Source organism: Papilio machaon, chromosome 4 (assembly GCF_912999745.1).
Source record: "Papilio machaon chromosome 4, ilPapMach1.1, whole genome shotgun sequence".
In the NCBI taxonomy this organism is placed as follows: domain Eukaryota; kingdom Metazoa; phylum Arthropoda; class Insecta; order Lepidoptera; family Papilionidae; genus Papilio; species Papilio machaon.
This window is the reverse complement of record NC_059989.1, coordinates 8,664,574-8,684,586: the sequence shown is the minus strand read 5'-3', so window position 1 is coordinate 8,684,586 and position 20,013 is coordinate 8,664,574. Positions and strand designations below refer to the sequence as shown.

The following is a 20,013-nucleotide window of genomic DNA, read 5'->3' as shown; positions in this document are numbered from 1 at the left end:
AAATATCAATTTTATTATTCTATCATTAATTTTATTACTTAACCCTCAAACAGTAACTGAATGTCCAAACATAACCTTAAAAAAACTGTACCACCCGAAGAAACATCAAGGACACATTTCAAGTAAAAATAGTAATATACAAAAAAGAATTTGATATATCTGCACATAAAATCTAACATAACAGGAGCTATAGATTGTTTGTTTAGGAGAAGTTTAGATAACCCGACTGCACCGGACATACTCTTTAATTTAAAATTTATTATTTGAAATAGCTATTTTTAAAAAGTGCTCGTACAATCTATTCTGTTTATATCAAAAACTACCTGCTTCTTCAGGGTTTATAAGCGTATAACTACATGTATCCTTTCTTCAAAAGGTAAGACCGTTAGGATCAAACAAGTGACGTCGATCAATAATGCACTATTTCTTTGCAACGAATAACGTTCCGCGCAGATGGCTTTGTGGCAAAACATTTCAAGTGAATATAAACCTAAGATTAGATTGAATTAAGGTTCATTTTGTCTATTGACATATTTTGATACAACCACAAGTTTAGCTGCAAGATGTTCAAAACACCTGCGTCTGCGCATCTTGGAGTATTCAATAAGATATTTCGCCGAATACCGAAATACGAGTGTGGGAAATAGGTTGGTGATTTCTTTGATGTTTTGCTTGTAATATAATAACTTAATCATTTTTATTATGTTATATTACTAGCTGTCGCTCGTGACACCGTCCGCGCGCAGTTAAAAAAAAAAAACTAAATGGGGGGGGGTGTTATGAAAAATAGATGGTGGCCGATTCTCAGACCTACTGAATATGCTCACAAAATTTCATGAGAATCGGTCAAGCCGTTTCGGAGGAGTACGGTGACGAAAACTGTGACACGAGAATTTTATATATTAGATTAAATGGTGATTAAAATGTGGAAAGGATGAATCGTCTCTCTCTTATTTTCATTAAATAAAAAACATAGATAACTATATTTATTATATATATGTTTTGTACTGGTCTTTGTGTAGTGTTAACTCATATTTATGTCGACTGAATGAACCAAATGAAAGGCGAAAAAAGAAAAGGACGTGTCATACACAGTTTCTAAACGAATGCGTTCTCAATATGGACGCATCCGGTGCGGCGCGAGCTTTTCTCCGAATATATGTTACGCAGTTATGGTTAGTTATAGTGTATATTATTTTAAGTTTAAGTAGTTTTCATTACTCGTTTAAAAACCTTAAAAATATACTTTTGATACTTCTAAAGCACAGAAAACTTTTAAAATATAGTGCATCTGTTGTCCAATATTACTTACGATGTATGGATTTATGCCCCACGGAATATCTTACCTGTAACAATAAAATATGGAATTAATATATATATATATATATATATATATATATATATATATATATATATAATTATAATAAATGATGACATTTCTGTATGTAACCATACCACGGTGCTGTTGAGTTTGTTTATTTATAGTCGAAAGTAGTTCATGCATCCACGTTTCACAATTCCAAAATAGTTCCCAACGCGAAGGTATCTTACGGAAAAAGTCTATTTTTATACTTAAGTTCTTAATAAAAACATTAATTGTGTTTTTCTATTATATTAAATTGAAGAAAAACATCGCATAATTATCTTGTGCTAACAATTATAACTGTCGAAAAAATATGGATTTTATTAACAAAAGCAACTCAATGACCGATTCAAGATATTCGATCCGATTCAAGAAAATATCGATGCAAGCAATCTATGACGAAAAAGCTTTAGCATAACCCAATTCCCGAGCATAAACAAACGCAGTATAGAGTGAACCATAAACATTATAGAAACGTTTTAAAGTCATTATTAACGGTTGCAGCTGCGCCGGATATTACAAGGATATTGCGGGAGTTGTTGCACTGCTACTTATTACGAAAACCTTATATTATGACAGGAAATTAATAAAAAAACACTTATAATCTTAAGAAAATGTTAAATACAACTTTTATTTATAAATTTCGCACGGTTTATAATTAGCACAAGCGCCTACACGAATCCTTTGTTTCTTGCAAATTCTTGGAAATATGACTTTAATATACCTAACTATGACATTTTCTTTCTAAATGTTGGAGACACATGTAACAAATCAGCAAAGCTTAAACAATAAAATTTGAAGCATTATATTCAATAGAAAACCACATTCAACTAAGAAACGAAGTACAAACGATAATTAATCCATTTGAAAACAAGTGCCTAAAGACTTAAGATATTCCTAAAGTACAGTGACCTCTGCTGGCGGTATTGCACTTACAGAAAGGTCTTGCTTCTTACAACTATGCATGTCGGTGTTTAAATCGGATAAAAAAACAGTTGTAATTACGTACACTCTACCATTGAATACTGTATAATACGAAATAAATTATTGTTAGATCGACTTTTATCATTTCGAAGTATACAATACGTTCAAACGATTATTGCTTTAAACTGGCACACCGCCAACAAACCTCACTGCACATAAACAAAACAAAACGTTGCAATACGATGCAGTAACGGGGAATATTGCTAATGACATCATTCCTGTTATACAATGATTCACTAATAATAAAGGATAAATAGCAACAGGTTTTAAGTTAACTAATATAGAAAACCGCTAAAACAATCACGTACGTTATCCGGTGTCGGCACCGACTAGTTTCGAGCATATCGGGGACCCTTCATAGGGTGAGTGGGACTTATAGTTTTTAAGTTTTTATATTTCGTCACATTCATATCATAATTTTAGCATTACATACATGTATATGTACAAATATAATTCCAGATAATGATTATCTTGTTCTAACGGATAAGACATAAAGCTTCTTTATACAATGTTATTACTTTGTAATCCAATTACGAGAAATATAGCAACACTTTAATTAAATTAGTGGAAAGATATTTGACTTACTGTTAGTTTCCGAGACCAAAATCCCTGCTATAAACATAATATTGTTACCTCTGTTTTACCAAGATATTTATTATATACTGAGATTTTGGTCTCAGAAACCAAAGGATACCCATTCAAGTGTAAAAAGTTTTATTAAATTTAATCATATAGATTATTCGCTAATAGTCGATCTTTTAAATAATAAAGGACTGGAGACGATGCCTTAAAGCCAGAGTGGAAGAGATAAGAAACTATGACCGTGATTTCAATGAAGTATATCATTCCTACTATCATAGTTCTCTTAATGGTGTAGCTTTAATCAATTTATTCAAAGCATTCCAACTCATGCATAGTTTGAAATTACAATAAATCAGTACGAAACATCATAAGCTCTTGAAATATCTACGTCACATTTAATGTAGCTCTGATGAGTATAAAGAGATGGGAGATTTCATGCAAATACCCGCATAACAACATAAACAAGGGCAGGCTGATGGCACTCGATTAAAACGTAATCTAATTGCGAAGCCCTCCTTGTACTTTATTGTTAAGTGAAATTAAGTTACTAAGCCCTTGTGCTAGCTTGCACTTAATTGAAGGATACATTGTGGTTCCCCCATATAAGACCTAACTTATATATCAAGTGATAGGTATGAAATTAGAGGACGTGAGAAAAATTTATTCAATATTGCAGGAATTCGACGACAAAACATAAGCTAAATTAACTCGGTAATAAAGTTTCTGTAGATCATATAAGTAGAACCACCAACGTATGTTACATTAGATCTTACTCATATTATAACCGAGAAAGTTTAGATGGATGGATGGATGTTTGTTAGAAGGTATCTCCGGAACGGCTGGACTGATCTTGATGAAATTTGGTACAGATGTAGGAAATTGTCTGGAAGAACACATAGGCTTTTTAAGTTTTTTTTTTAATTCACTAGCGATAGCTAGTTTCAAATAAATAGAAATGTAAGTTAATACACCCTAGTATTTTCGTAAAGACGAATCCTAAAGATTTCACGGAAAATTTCCCGAGTGCTTGAATCCATGTCAATTATGACTCAGGACTTCAGGAATGGTTACGATAATACTAAACAGTTACAATGGATTAGATACCATTAGCACCAGATAATAAGATTGAAATTTCATTGTTTTGTTTTGTATATAAACCAAACTGGTGTGTTATGTAAGCAATGAGTGATGTTTAGAGTTATTGAAATTCAGTTAAGAGGGTATACATAGTGGTAGCACTCACCGCTTGCCACTCGGCTGAGCTTCGTTTGTTTACAATCATAAACACGAGATGGATTGCGCGAAAGATATAATTCACTGGCGTCATTGAAACAGTCGTCAGCACATACCCAATTACCTCACCATGACTCATCTCAAGTGCTATTGCAATTTAAACCTTAATGACAGAAGATAAAGTTTTATTTGTAAGTATTAATGATAATATGATTTATCGTAGATGTACCACATCTACGTATCATCACAGAAAAGCTCTCACTGCAACAAAAATGTCGAGTGCAAATATCTTTTGTCCGTAAGACCGTCGTCGTAAAGGGGACGCACAGAAAGAGTAAATTTCCCCGTCTTATGAGTCCCCTCTTCCGCCATATCCACTTCCCCTTTCCATCTTTTCCTAATAGAAAAGGGGTGGGAAGTGAAAGAGGACTAGAATTAGGCCTCCAGCACCACACTCATCAGTCGCAACGCGGAATTGCTTCCATTTCACGCCTGTCGGAAGACAGAGAAATGTGGTCGTGGTATTACATCGGTCGACCCGGCCCATTCGTGCACCCAACAAATATTGTTGTTGCGGGATCTACTGCTGTTTTTAGCCGACTTCAAAAAGAAGGAGGTTATCAATTCGACTGATTTTTTTTTTTTTGTTGGTTATATACATGCAGATTTAAAACAGAAATAAGTTATTTCCCTAATGATTCATAATGATGGCATTCGTGACAATCCCTGACTCGAATGAAAATGGGCCAAGCGTTACGAGATGCTGGCATGCGTATGAGAAAATTAACAGGCCGTGGAAATGTTGAGAGCATTACGGACTCGGCGTCGCAATACGACGAATACAGTTACATTTCTTCAGTCTTATTAGATCTTTTAAAAATGTAACTTTTTTCCTAACTTTAAATCGCATGGGTCGATTTTGTGTCTATTTGGGAGTTTAATTTATCGGTTGAGCGGCATGTTGAGCGGAGCATGAAGCCATGCTTTGTCTATTTACAATGGAATTGCATATAATTAAGACAATGATCAGTTAGTTGTTGGCACGCGAACGAATAGATGTGGATATTCGTAGGATATTCAAGCTTTTCATCATAATCAGCTCACTATACGTCCTCACCGAGGGGCTCGGAGCCTAACCTAATTTAGGGGTGACTAGGCCATAATCAACCACGCTGGCCCAGTGGCCCAGATTAGTGATGCAACGGAAGTGTCTTACCGGAACCAGAAACGGAAACAGATGTCAAAAATAAATTTTAGCAGAAACGGAAACGGAAACGGAAGCGGAAACAGAAGTGTAAATAATAATAAAAAAACATATTTACAAAATTTTTTTTTGGTAAGAACAGTTTGTATTCGTTTTTAATTTATTAAGGCATTGGATATCGGTGTCCTTTAGCCTTCAATATATGTATTTTTACTGTGCTGCAATAAGTTAAAATACGTTTTTTTTTAAATTTATTTTCAGGAAACAAAATTACACTATTTACAAATTAATGTTCGCCAAAAAACTCGTGTTGATAAACGACAAATATATTTCTTTATTAATACATTCACTGCTGACCACTCGGATCCGAGTGGGCATAGCTATTAGTAGCGGCGCCTCTCCCTCGGATCCGAGCGAGAGGCCCCTTCACTTTGTAGTAGCCAGTAAGCCGCCGGCGTTTGAAGCGAGTCCATGTTGCTTTGTGTGGCCACTCTGGCAATATAGTCAACTAACGAAAAAGAGTATTAGTTTCATTCTTACAGTGTTGTAGTGACCACGTTCGTACGGAGGCAAACATACAAATATCTTGTATCACATGAAGCTAAGGCTGAACTTTATGTTATGTATGTATATTTTTTAAATATATGTATGTCCTGTATGTGTGTGTACGTGTGTGTGTATACGTGTGTGTATGTGTGGGTGTGTATGAAATGTTACAAGATCTTGAACCGAGAAGATAAAAGCTGGTTTTGATTAGTATCCTTACATGTTTTACTCAATATTCTGGAATTTGATGAAAAACTTGACTTTGTCAAAATCTTGTAACATATGAACAGAAATGCAATCGTGGAACAAATATCTACATATTAGTGAACTAAACCATTGCCATCCCTAGCGCTCAAATACAAAAAACATTATTAATTTATCTATATGTTCAAACACTCCCAGATATACTAAATAAAAATTCACCGTAAAAAGTTTTGGCTCCCAGCAGTTACATTTTTTATTTTGTAAACAGTGAATGTGTTAAGTATCAAAAACACCAAATATAGATTAGAAAAAGATATAATTATGAGGCACTTGACTTGCAATCTGCAGGGCCTGGGTTCGAATCCCGCTATGTACCAATGTGTTTTTTGATTTAGATATTTACATTTATCCGACGTTCCTACGGTGAAGGAAAACATAGTGATGCTGCCTGCACATATCTGAGAAAAAAATTTAATGATATGTGTGAAGTCAACCCGCTCTGGGCCAGCGTGGTTGACTATGGCCTAGTCACCCCTAATTTGGGGTATGCTCCGAGCCCCTCAGTGGGGATGTATAGTGAGCTGATGATAATAATGATGATGATATATTACATGGTTATCACTTATTCAAAAGTACATTTAATAACTCGTAAGTATGAAATAGGAACATTTTGCCAGTTGTCAAATTTTATATGGACAACTACTAGACAGTTTACTCCAGCAAGAGAAACTGATTGTTTCAAACAGCAGCAGAAAATATTACGCGCTTAAATTCACGAAAAAGTACGTAAACAAACAAATGCGACAAGTGCCGAAAGGCCGCGTACGGCCTGCGCGTCTCGCGCCGCGCATTTGGATCTCTCAGCCGTCGTAAAGTTCCGTTTTATCTCCGTTATAAAAGTTGCGGAAACAGAAGCAGAAACGGATGTTGAAAAGCATGCGGAACTTCCGCACTTGCGGAAACGGAAACAGACATCCGTTGCATCACTAGCCCAGATACATGCAGGTTGCATCACGATGTTTTCCTTCACCGTAAGAACTTCGGATAAATGTACATATGTAAATCGAGTACATGGCGGGATTCGAACCCAAGACCTGCAGATTCCAAGTCAAGTGCTAAACCTCTGAGACACCGACACACAAGCTTTTGCGACCTACATAAGTTTTGTAATAAAAATGTACGTTTAACAAATTCGTTAAAGAAACATACACTCAATTCAATTGTTGACTCTCTTATTTTTTGCTAAAAAACTATTTTTGTTAGTTAGTAAAAGTTAAGTCGATTTGAGATAATTTATTTAAATAAAGGTATTATAAGTATATTTAATTATCTATTCATCCAATCATTTATTTTTTACGATAAATAAATAATTAAAACCTACAAGAAGTGATTGATAAATAAATCAGACTGTCAATTGATTTGCGCGAAGACGCGAAGATAATATTCCATTGCGTTGTACAAATAAATCATCAGATAGAAGAGTTAATTATGTTTTAATTATGCGTAGAAATAGATTTACAATAATGACTAGGAAATATTACGTTTCGTACAATTTATCTCGTTTAAATCCAACTCCGAAATCACAAAATAACGCCGAAACAGCGACACGTGAAGTTTTATGCAAGATGGCTTACCGTCGATTTCTAACACCATAAAACCCGTATAATATTGTTATCCCTATTTTATCAAAGATAATGACAGGGATAACGATATGTTTTATACAGAGATTTTGGTCTCAGAAACCAACGGTTACAATATTACGATATGCTATTATTTTTGATTCTTTGTTCAATTATTTATAAGATTTCCATTATACATAATACTTTCTTGGTAATTTACTAATCAGTCATATACGATAACAAGAAATGTATGAATACTACATAGGAAATCCAAATAAATGCAATACGTATTAAAAACGACATATAAGTAAACAAACCATGAACATTATCTTAGGAAAATTAACGGCTCTTTATGGAAGTACATTATCATTGCAAATTACATGTATTATACAACGCACGCACAGTTTATATCCTAACGATATATTTTCTAGCATCTTCTATTTGTGAAAGATTTAAATTTTAAAACTAAAAAAAAAAAACAGTAATGAAAAACTGTTCAATCTTGACGTACATCTAATATATAAAATTCTCGTGTCATAGTTTTCGTCACCGTACTCCTCCAAAACGGCTTGACCGATTCTCATGAAATTTTGTGAGCATATTCAGTAGGTCTGAGAATCGGCCAACATCTATTTTTCATTTTTTTTTTTTACTGCGCGCGGACGGAGTCGCGGGCGACAGCTAGTGTATATATATAATTCTTATTTAATTGTTGGTTTTGAGAATTCTTTAAAATACAATCCTAATTCTTAATTTCAGTCTTTTTTCCCTTCCCACCTTTTTCTTGTAATGATAGGATGGGAAGAAGTAGATTTGACGGAGAAGAGAATGGATAGGAAGAGGGGAATATTCTCTTTCTGTGCTTCCTCTGTCGATTAGAGGTAGGCAACGCATCTGAAATTACGAATCAAGGTGTTCGTTTGCTCGTTTGCCACCTTATGATATAAAAAAACCTTTTTCGATCTATTAATTGTGTTTTAACGCTTCTAATAAAAATTTAACCGTAAGTTACAGTAAAACAGAAAATAGAATAGTTCTAAGAAAACATACGCAGTGTATGCACAAGCTTGTTTATGTTATAAATTATACTCATATCTCTTTATCTGTATCGTTATGAATGTTAACACACATCATACTTTCATATTAAAAATTCGATTGGATGGATGGATGGACATTTGTAATAAGGTAACTCCAGAACGGCTACATGGATCTAGATGAAATTTGCTATAAATTTAGAAGAATGTCTAGAAGAACGCATAGGCTACTAACTTTTGCCCGCGATTCTATCCGCGTAAAATTAAAAAAAAAAAAACTTTGTAAGTAGCTCATGTGTTCCAGACTATGTTCTACATCTTTGCCAAATTTCATTTTGATCCGTTGAACCGGATTTGAGTTCAGGAGATACGTTCAAACAAACATCCATCCATCTAAACTTTCACATTTATAATATTAGCAAGATTCTTCGTGAATAACATAATATACAAAATATTTGCGTGTTATTCACACTTAATTATTTTAACAATAAAAAAAGACCTATTGAATGCCATTAGAAGACTGATCTTAAAATATTTCTTGTTATTTTTGTTACAGTATTCAAAAAAATATTTTTATATCGTATCATTGAATTAATATCCGTCGGAGTAAAATTATTTCCTTGTTAATTCCCAATTAAAATCGTTAAAATTATATAAGACTCATAAATAATAATATTTATAATTAAATAATAAATTATTACCATTTTCACTCCATTAAACAGTTGAAGATTTGTAGAAAAATAATGAATAAATAAATATAATATAAAATTATGATAATTCTTTTGGCATTAGTGATTGTTAATTGCCATTAACATTGGTTTATGCGCGCGTGGAATTCGTTTCATGCATCTCATATACGATTATTTCGTCATCATTTAGATAACGACTTACGAGTAAAGAATTTTGCTATATAAAAATCAAAATTACTGAAGACTTTTAAAGGTCGGTAACGCATCTTACGCATCAACGTTTCCTCTGGTGAGCGCGTATTAATTAATGTTAGTGATTTGCTGCTCGTTTGCCCTCTTATCTTATATATAAAAAAAAACTCAAAAATTATAATTTAATTAATAGTATAAGGTAAGGTAAGGTAGGGTAGTACACAAAGATAAAATTATGAAGCTAAATACGCGTTTGGATTACTTAGTCATAGGTTAAAGTGATTACCCTTTATGTAAAACTATATAATCTTTATACATAGGTGAATACATTAGGGGGATTGTTTACCAAGAGTCCTGTCACAGATAATATGGGAATGATGTTTAAGCATAGCTGGATTATCGTTGCATTAAGGCGCTTAGTCATTGTCTTACAGAGGGTTTTCACTGTAGAAAACATATTATAGAGTTCTCATTCATTTCCAAAGAAAAAAACAATTGTCTTTGGAAATTAAGGATAATTTAAAAGCAGAGTTCATTTGTCATTTAATTATAGGAATATAATTATGAATAAAATTGGTCTATCTCAAAAACTTCATTAATAAAAAAAAAAAGTTGCTTGCTTGAAAATTAACATAAAATAATAGTAATAAAAAAAATCAAAATATTAGAATGTTCAGTAGGGCAGGGCAGGTTTTTATGGACGCTATCTCTAATCATTAAGAGGTATTTAGTGAAGGTGTGTCAAGTGCAGTAAATCTTATCTTTGGAAATTCCTTACTTTTTAAAATAAAATGTAACTTAAGCCAGTAGCAGGCTGTGTACATTGTGATAAGCGGACGCGATTTTTATCCATAACTTCGACAGCAGTAGTTGCATGACTATTGCCTATAAGGACGCAGTTGGGAGTCCGTCCCGGGCGTTGGATAGAAAGGGGTGATACAGGTCACATTTTCACGTAACTATACACCCCCCCAAACATGGTAAAAAAGGAAGCATCGGATAAATCTCGCACAGGACGCTGATTGCGCTTTAACCGGCACTGACCAAAATAAATCACTTATTGTTTTTTTTTAAGTTTATTATAAAAGCAATTGTTTAAAAAATCTTGAATAATATTGTGAAGATATTAACAGTTTGATTAGATTTGATATAGTTTTAACACTGACAAATTTTAACACGTTATATTTTATACTTTTAAATTGACTTTATAGGTAGGTAGTTGTAGTTACATGTTTTATTTAAACTTCCAAAATTATAACGAATAGTTTATTAATTTGTAAGCAGAGAGAACAAAATAACAACAAACATTTCAATATATTCTTACAGAAAGAATTCAACGAAGCAACACAATTAACGTCTTAAATGTGGGTTAACGAGTAATCTAATTAGGTAATGTTTATCGACGGAAGCGGTAAGTAAACATGTCAAGATAACCTCGACATTTCTCTACTGGCTATAAAACTATCCAAAAAGACCACTAGAATCTAAGACGATGAATACACGATAACTAGTTCAGTTTATACAGTTTATAAAGATTCCCTTGAATCTTTTAAGATAAACAAACCTACAGTTCTAATAGATTAACGGACGAACGCAATAATCGATCCTAAAGATCGATCCGAAGATTATTTTAGTTGTGTATAAGAAGTAAAAATGGATTAAAATAACTTTGAAGAACAAAAATGTATCGACAGGTTTATTTAATCTGGTCGTTATTTTTCAAATAAAAATATACATGAACATGTATAATGAATGTTCTTATAAAATACAAACAAAAAGAAAGAATTAGTATTACAACTTCAATCGTATTTCAAGTTAGTAAACTCCTTCGTCTGAGGATTTTAAATATTAACTTTTAAAATACATATTGATTACAGAGATGTTAACATTAGGCACATGTTAGAATAGGGCTTTCTATCCCTATCTACGTGTCATGTAAAACAAAAATAAACAACGTTGCGTGTTGCGTATACGCATAACTGTTTGTCGAGTTTACGCCGGCGTTTGAATATAAACACGAGATATTCAAATCTAGATAAGTATCTCGACACCGTTACTACGTGACAGTAATATTTCTTGTAAATAATATAGAATTTAAATCAAAGAAAATTTTCCTTCAGTTGATATGAATCAAAACAATAGTTTAAATACGGCATTACATTACTACTGAATTTAGAATGTTTCTTAGAGAATCTTCTAGAATCTTGGAGTTTTTTTTTTTACTTTTAATACGATATATATGCGTTGATACATTTTGAAATAAGCGACATCTATCTCTCAGTATGTATAAACAACATAACCAGACCAGCGTTCGGAACCGTACGATAATTATCGTACACATACGATAATTTTGTGCCTACATACGATGTACGATAGCATATTATTATCGTACGCAGATTGTACGATAATTTCTATCATGATGCAAAATTTGAGAATTTATATTATTTCACTCATGCGTTGATAGTCTAAACCGCAGTAGCATGTTTTTATTTTGTCCAATAAAATCTTGAGAAAATACCGGGAAATACAAGTTCTTTATTCCTATTGGTCCTTACGATGCGCTCTACTAAGTTTCACCACTGCCAATACTGTAACTTTATCCAGCGCCTGCTGTACACGCTTTCTTATTGGTTAGTATAGCATCTACCAATGCGAACAAGAGAATATGGAGAATAAGGAATTTAATAATATTTTAATGCCAAACGATTTCTAAGTGATAACACAAATAATTAATCTTTATGAATACCTTAATTATATTAAATTATTTTTTAAAGACTATATTAAAATATAAAAATTATATTTTCTGTTTTTATGAATATAAGTGTATATTGATATATAAAAAAAATTCTTTGATTTTTTATTTCACCACCCATTCATATCCATTTCTTCTTTATAAATACAAAATTTTGACGTGTTTCATACCCAACTTGCATGAGAACAGTGAAATTTTGTCTAAGTGAATTTTAAGTTTGGCGCGTTTATTGAACTTAAAGTGGAAAGGGAATCAGTTCAGATCTGTACCACGTGTAAAACATTTGGGTTTCAGTGTTCTGTTGATTTGACAGCGGTGGTTTAAAAAAGATAAACTATAAAGTACTTGCATGCATATCAATATTACAATTTATATGATTAATTTATCTATAATAGACATTATCCTAAAAAATACGATAATTTCGATCCATGTACGATAATTTTACGCCCCTGGTACGATAGTCAGTCCACTTCAAGTTGCTAACGCTGAACCAGACTTATACGTACTATCTCTGTATGAGATGTGGTTTTTGTATAGTACAGTATTTGATTATAGGCCGAGTACATCCGCAAAATGGCGACTCGTCGACTATATAATTACGCTCGTGTCATTTAATAATTAAATCTGCGACTGCTGTTTAATTTAATAATATTAATGTTTTTGTGAAAATAATGTCATTGCCGTGAACAATAACTAAACAAAAATATCATCTATGAATGTTCAAAAAATTATTTACGATTTAGAAACTTTCGTATGAAAACATGATGTTAAAAGTTCGCACCGGCGTTGTGACAAATGTTACGATGAAATAAGTTTCTTCCAATAAAAGCCAGTACTGGGATAAAGTGAAATCCGCTTCCTAGGCGTCACAGAAGAATGGGACAATCAGTAACTACATTTTACTTTTTTGTTTTCTGGTCCCGAATAAAAAAAATACTTTCTAACTTCCAAAACGTTCGTTCTACCAGTTTTTTTACGATAAGGTCTTACATTCACCAAAATAGCGAAACACCCATATACATCGGTAATCGCAGATGCGTTGCCTACCTTTAATCGAAGTGGGAAGGGACGCACAGAAGGGGAATATTTCCTCTTCCTATGCATCCACTCGTCCAACTCAAAGGAACGGGAAGTGGAAGAGGACTAAAATGAGGTCTTCGTCGGGCACGCTCATCAGACGAAATACAAAATTGCCTCGTTTGAAGGCTAGGACTGAAAATTATGTATTTTCTTCTAATAATTAACTGACCTGAGTAGACATGTGAGTTGCACGTCGTTCTGGTGTCGTGCGAGCGCGTGCACGCCCTCCACACGCACCGCATTGATCTTGTCCCTGAGCGCGCTGCTGCACGCGCATCGTTCCCGCACTATTGACATTATATTCGGCTGACGGAGGAACGCCACAACCTGAACATTTACGATTTAATTAGAAGTTATTCGTTTCAAATTTCAACGGAAGCCAACAAAATATTTTATTTGCTGATAAACGTACGTCGATGGCTCAGAAGTCTCGGTGGCTCAGGGGTTAAGCACTTGACTTGCAAACTGCAGGTCCTGGGTTCGAATCCCAACATGTACTAATGTGTTTTTCAATTTACATATGTACATTTATCTGACGTTATTACGATGAAGGAAAACATCGTGATGCTGCACATATCTGAGAAGAAATTCAATGATATGTGTGAAGTCAACCCGCACTTGGCTGTGGTTGACTATGACCTAGTCACCCCTAACTTGGAGTAGACTCCGAACCCCTCAGTGGGGGGAAGGATAGTGAGCTGATGAGGATATATGTCTTTGATTAAGTTTTTTTACGTAGTACGTAGTTTGTATGTTTGTACGTATTTTTTTACAATAGTTTTAGGATCTTATTTGATAAAAAAAGGTTAGTTTGAATCGACGATTAATATTACCTTATCATTGTACGCGACTGGTATTTCTTGATGTGAATTGTGCGCATACGCATCTGATGAGGTGATAGGAGGCCGCGGCGGCGGCGTTGGAGCCTGATGAAAAAAAAAACATGATCAACGTCTTAAAAATAAAGCTAAAAAATCTTTATTAGAAAACAACAAGATAACAATGACACAAACTAAACATTTATTTTGGCTAATTACTAGCAAAGTCATGCAAAAAAAACACAAAACAAAAATCATACAAACGTGCTAACAAAACAAAATCAGCTAGCAACAAGACAAATGTACAAAACATGCTAAAATCTAAAGACATTTTACAAAAATTTAATTCATATAACATCCCAAATTATTTATTATCTACAAAATGAACAGCAAATTCAAAGAAAACATTATATAGAAAAATTAATTTTACATTAAATCAATTTAAAAGTAATATGCCCAAATTAAACGAAAAATTAAGTAACTTATAGAAGAACTTAAAGTTCGAAAATTATCAAGCCATATAAGGTTAAAACAAGTTTTAAAAAAAAGTTTAAATTATATGTTTATCAAGGCAAGCCAACAGATGGCGTTGTCTTGCCTTGATAAACATGCTATGAATATTATAAAACATTACTGTTGGATATGAACACAAATAAAGGTAATTAAGTATATCATTTCGCTACAAAATATTTTAGTTTGAAGATTGTTTTTACAACTAATATGAAAAAAAAAATTAAGTATGGCAGCTTAATGGATTGAATCCCATAATTAACTCGTTTATATTTTAGTTTTACAGCAAATAAAATTAACATTAGATGAATAAATAAATATTGTAAAAGACAAACAACACAGACACAAAAATAGTACACAAATTAGTTACAATTTAAACAGGCAACATATAAATAACACAACTATTTTCCGGCCAAAAGGACTAATATCCAGGCCAGAAAATATTAAAATAAAAACAACTATTTTCTTTTACAAAACACTCATTGAACAAAAATGTTTTTAAAATACTTTCCGATATCATTTCCATTTTCTAAATTGTATTTATAATACGAAGATACTTTTGAATCATTAGAAAAATACGCTTTTATAAAATAAAATAGTTTATGAAAATGCTAAAATTATAACATACTTTTTGTAACAGATGGCGCTAGTAGTCTTATAAATCAAGGTCTATTTTTAATTTGCTAGTCGATGTCATTGGTCATCGACGATATCTATTTTAAACATAATTAGATCTTACTTTTTTGAGAGAAGAACTTTAATGACTCCTAAACTATTACACCATTCGAGACAGGATATTTTTAGACATATGAAATAGCCGTTTTAATTTCGGCCTAATTTCTTTGCCTATCTCGCAGTCAGTAAAAAAAGCTACATAATTTAGAGGAATAAAAGCATAATGTAGTGGTAGAGCGAGTGTTGTGAGGTATCGTGCCTGTTCGTGCAGACGACGTCGCTGCGGCAGCGGGGAGTAGGTGGCGGCGGGGCGCGCGGGGCGGGCGGGGGCGCGGGCGGCGCGCGGCACTCGCGGGTCCATGAACGTGGTGCGCCGCAGCACGTGGTCCACGAAGAAACGCTACACGTTACACATTACACATCTTTCTACACGTTACACATCTTTGTACACATTACACATCTTTGTACACATTACACAACTGTACTAACAGACACTTACACTATTGAAACTTTCGTGAGACATTATCATTAACTAACATAGGAAACGGCTAAACACTCACGTACATTTGTCCTTGAAACTTGAACAACACCATTGACGCTTTGGTATCCCGTCCCCTCAAGATGACGGGCCAAGTCCGCCGTAATAATACCAGTCCCACTCACCCTGATGTAAGGCCACCGAAGGGCTAGAAACTAGTTGGTGCCGACACCGGACAAATGTACGTGAGTGTTTTAACCGTTTCCTGTGTTAAAGACACTTACTTACACGCGGAATGTGTAGTACTAAATTAATACAGCAACAACACAGCCTAGAGGGGTAGACAGAGACCACGGACTTCTCATGTGTTGAGTATTTCATCAATCTGGATGGTATAAGGCGATCTGGGACGGTTTACTAAAATAATCTCTCTTATATGCCTCATTTATCGATTGTAACAAACTGAACACATAAAGTAACGTAATAATGTAGGGATAGACTATTTTTTGCCAGAAAATGTCCACGTACTTAAACCTATCCTTTCTAACTTTAGTCTCCTCCATGGTCATACAATAATGTACTTTAAGAGTGTGCAATAGCGTTACCTTTCCATTGCGGTCGAGCTTGGTGTCCCAGCCGAGCGGCAGGTCGCGGTCCTGCTCGCTGAACATGTTGACGAGCGCCACGAGGTCGCGGTTGTGCTGATATCGCTCGAAGGAGAAGATGTCGCGACGGATCTTTGATATCATGTGCTTCAGAGTTGAGTTGCCGTTGTACAGTGCGGACGCTTCCTGGAAACAGTTATAATCTTTCTGAAAAAGTTGCTAAGTTTTACATGCATGCAAATTCTTTATGTTTACTAATTAATATCGTTTGGGAAAGAAAATGGTTTGAAATTTTATAAGTTCATTGTAGTGAACTGGAGTGTTAAGTGTTGCCATCGAAAAAATTTATTTTAAACTTTAAGTATATTTTGTTACATTGTTAAGATATTAACTCCGTACCTGGTTCATATGTAATATGGAGTAGAAGTCCGGTCTGGCGAGGAACTCAGCGGCGGGGTGCGGCGCGGTGGGTGCGGTGGGCGCGGCGGGCGCGGTGGGTACGACGGGCGCGGGGGGTGCAGGGAGTGCAGGGGGCGCGCGCGACGGACCCGCCGCCGCCGGCGTGCTCGCCTCGTCGCCCAACTGCGTGCGCGTCATCGTCCGCCGGATTGACTGGTATCTGAAAGATATACGCTCCTTGTTAATAATTAACTCTATAGACTATATTAATGCGCTTTGCAAACAACAAATGTCCTAAACCGTCAATTTTGATTAACTCACCATAGTTTTATATTTTCATGTATCCACAGCACTTTGATGTAAAAACGTAAAGTATAGTTTTTTGTTGTTTTTTATTAAATATATGGTTTTTTATTGTAAGTGTAATAATAACCTCCTATCGAGTTGTCGACGCTGCACCTCGGGGGCGGGCGAGCGAGGCGCGCTGCCGTTAGCGCCGGGCCGCGACCACGTCGTCGTACGGTTTACGTGGTCGATGTAGAAAACGCGCCCGTGGCTGTCCATACGCGCCTCCCAACCTGCAATATGCAAATAACATCCATTATTAAATTGGTATGGTTAAAACAATAAACGGCGATTAGTGTGAAATCTAAGGTGTTGCCCACCTGCAGGTAAAGGTTCTTCACACTCGATAATCCCTCCAATCATATTGGCGGGAAAATCTCCAGTGAGCGCCATCTGTCGGGAGGCACGCTCCGGTATGGAGGGCAGCCTGATACCCGCCATGTGACGCAGCGGTGTGGGCGAAGCGAGCGCGTTGTCGTTGTCGTCGCTGTCGTCGGCCGGCGGCCTCCTCAGCACCACGTCATCCGGGGGCCCAGCGTGCACGATCGTGAAGTGATTGCTATTCACAAACTCCAGATTTGGAGATCTAATCTCAGATGTTCTTAGCTCGCTTGTAAATTCTACCATTTCGAAATTCTCCGCGTTTTGTATGGGAGGAGGATGTAAATCTGGCGGCGGAAGAGGCCTAGGTCTTCGCGCGTGGTGCGTCGGCGTCGGGGGGCACTGGGGCGTCGCTGACCCCGCCAGCGCTGCAACCCTTGATAATACTCTCGGATGAGGCCTCGACGGACTCTCCAGATTTTTTGAAACATTAGCTGTTTTATGCGGTGAATGTTTAGGGGTTCCTTCGCAGCCAAGGTTCTTAAGTAAATGTCGAGGTAGACTAGAATGTTTCGGCGTTGAACTGTCGCACGAGTATTTGCGATTCATAATCATCGTGCCCACGCTAGGAAATGCCTTGCTAGTTTCGTCAACAGGTGAACCCGAATGTGAAGAGTTGCAGGAACTGGGAGCATTCGAACTATTATTGTCCACTTCTCTACTCGGCCCATCGATGTGTGAAGAATTTAAAAAAGCAGTCATCATGGTGGGCGTGTTTGCGCGTCCGGAGCTTTGCCTCGTCAGCGGCTTGTGTCCTTTCATAACCGTTATCTCCTTCTCTTCTATTTGGTTTCTGTTATCATCTTCGAATTCCGAATGATTACTAATATCATTTATAAAAGTATTCTGAGCTTTTTCTTCAGACTTTGAGTAATTTGGCGTTGGATTTGATCCATCTACGACGTCGCTGATGACATTTGGCTTGTCTTTTCGAGCAAACGTCGTCGTTATATAATTATCAGGTCCAATATCTTTTATAAACATAATTTTATTTCTACTTACACTAGGTGAACCAGGTACATCGTTTGTTTTTCTATCTTCGTTTAACTTAGATAATTTCATGGAAGATACAGTCGACTCGCATAAGCTGCCATCGGTTTCCGGGGTCGCCAGAGGAGCCACATTCTGACCCTCTCTCCAAAAACTAGTAGTCGAGGACATAGCTACCTGTTTACCGGAAAAAAACTCCCCCGGTCTGAAATCATTAATTCCTCCTTGTAGAACAGACGAATGATTAATATTTTTATCGGTAAAAAACTGTTCATCTGTGTCTATCAACTCGAACGTGAACGCGTCTTCGGGCTTTGTGAGTTTTTTCGGCTTTCTGTGTCTCGGTACCTGCGGCGGAGACAATGCGTGCATTCTCTCCAACGGCTTGTGCGATTGTCTCGGCGGCAGGGGAGGTACCGGAGATTTTTCCGCATCATTTGGCACGTTAGCACCTTCCACGTCATATACGAATTTCATTATTTTGCAAGGATTCTTTGGCGACCATATTTTATAATACTCGGTTTCGGGCGAAGTGGGCGAATCAAAGCCGCTATTCGTTTTCGATTTCTTTTTGACGCCATTCAAAGTCATACAGCCGGCGGTGTCGACGGGGGGTGGATACTTTTTCTTTACCCCCGAAGACGTCGGCCTACATTCTATAGCACGATGAAATTCACTACTTACAGACTGAGATTCATTACCTATGTTACTAATAAAACATTTGCTAGGATCACATTTTGATTGTTCGAGTTTGTTCTCGCTACTCGCTAAAGCGCTAATTGAGCATTTGTTGACATTGTCGCTGAGATGCTTGATGTCTTGGTTGGTGCCGGACACGTGCTCCACTTGGGGGACGTTCTCGGAGTTCATCTCGAAGCTCTCATTGTTATATGAGAAAGGCGACACGCGGTCGCCGCTCCGTTTCCTTGAAATACCCTCTTTAAGACGAAGAGGCAGTTTCTTGAGGTCGACTTTGAAGCGTGGCGGGAGTGCTGAGGATTCCGCCACGCAGTCGTCGCTCTCGCCATTGTAATACCGGAAGCAGAGGAGCTGCTCGCAATCTGAAAAATATTAATAAAACATGAGTACATGACACGTTAGGTGAACAAGGGCACTATGTGTAAGGGCACTATAATTACCTTCATAGGGCTGATTGGGCTCATCAAGCAGCCACATTATGTCGCCGGTGGCGCATCCGGTCGCCGGCACGCGCCCGACCACGCCTGCGACGCCCGCCGACTCTGTAACAAACATTTAAACTTATTATTACCGCAGTTACAAGATAAAACGATTAAAAACTATCCGTTATTAAATGCGAAACGATAAATTT

General features: G+C 36.0%; 1 protein-coding gene across 2 annotated transcripts in view; it reads right to left on the bottom strand.

Annotated features, from left to right (window-relative positions):
• Positions 1–20,013, bottom strand: part of LOC106720732 (E3 ubiquitin-protein ligase HECW2) — an 86,351-nt gene that overhangs the window by 27,392 nt on the left and 38,946 nt on the right. Inside the window, exons 3-10 of one of the 2 annotated variants that reach the window (XM_045677787.1) lie at positions 19,823–19,924; positions 17,633–19,744; positions 17,401–17,545; positions 16,968–17,187; positions 16,569–16,754; positions 15,745–15,885; positions 14,316–14,408; positions 13,652–13,809 (exon numbers count right to left, since the gene is read on the bottom strand). In XM_045677787.1, coding sequence (XP_045533743.1) covers positions 13,652–13,809; positions 14,316–14,408; positions 15,745–15,885; positions 16,569–16,754; positions 16,968–17,187; positions 17,401–17,545; positions 17,633–19,744; positions 19,823–19,924 — 3,157 coding nt within the window. Of the gene's footprint in view, positions 1–13,651; positions 13,810–14,315; positions 14,409–15,744; positions 15,886–16,568; positions 16,755–16,967; positions 17,188–17,400; positions 17,546–17,632; positions 19,745–19,822; positions 19,925–20,013 lie in introns of those variants that run through there. The other variant, XM_045677788.1, reaches the window with a different exon arrangement.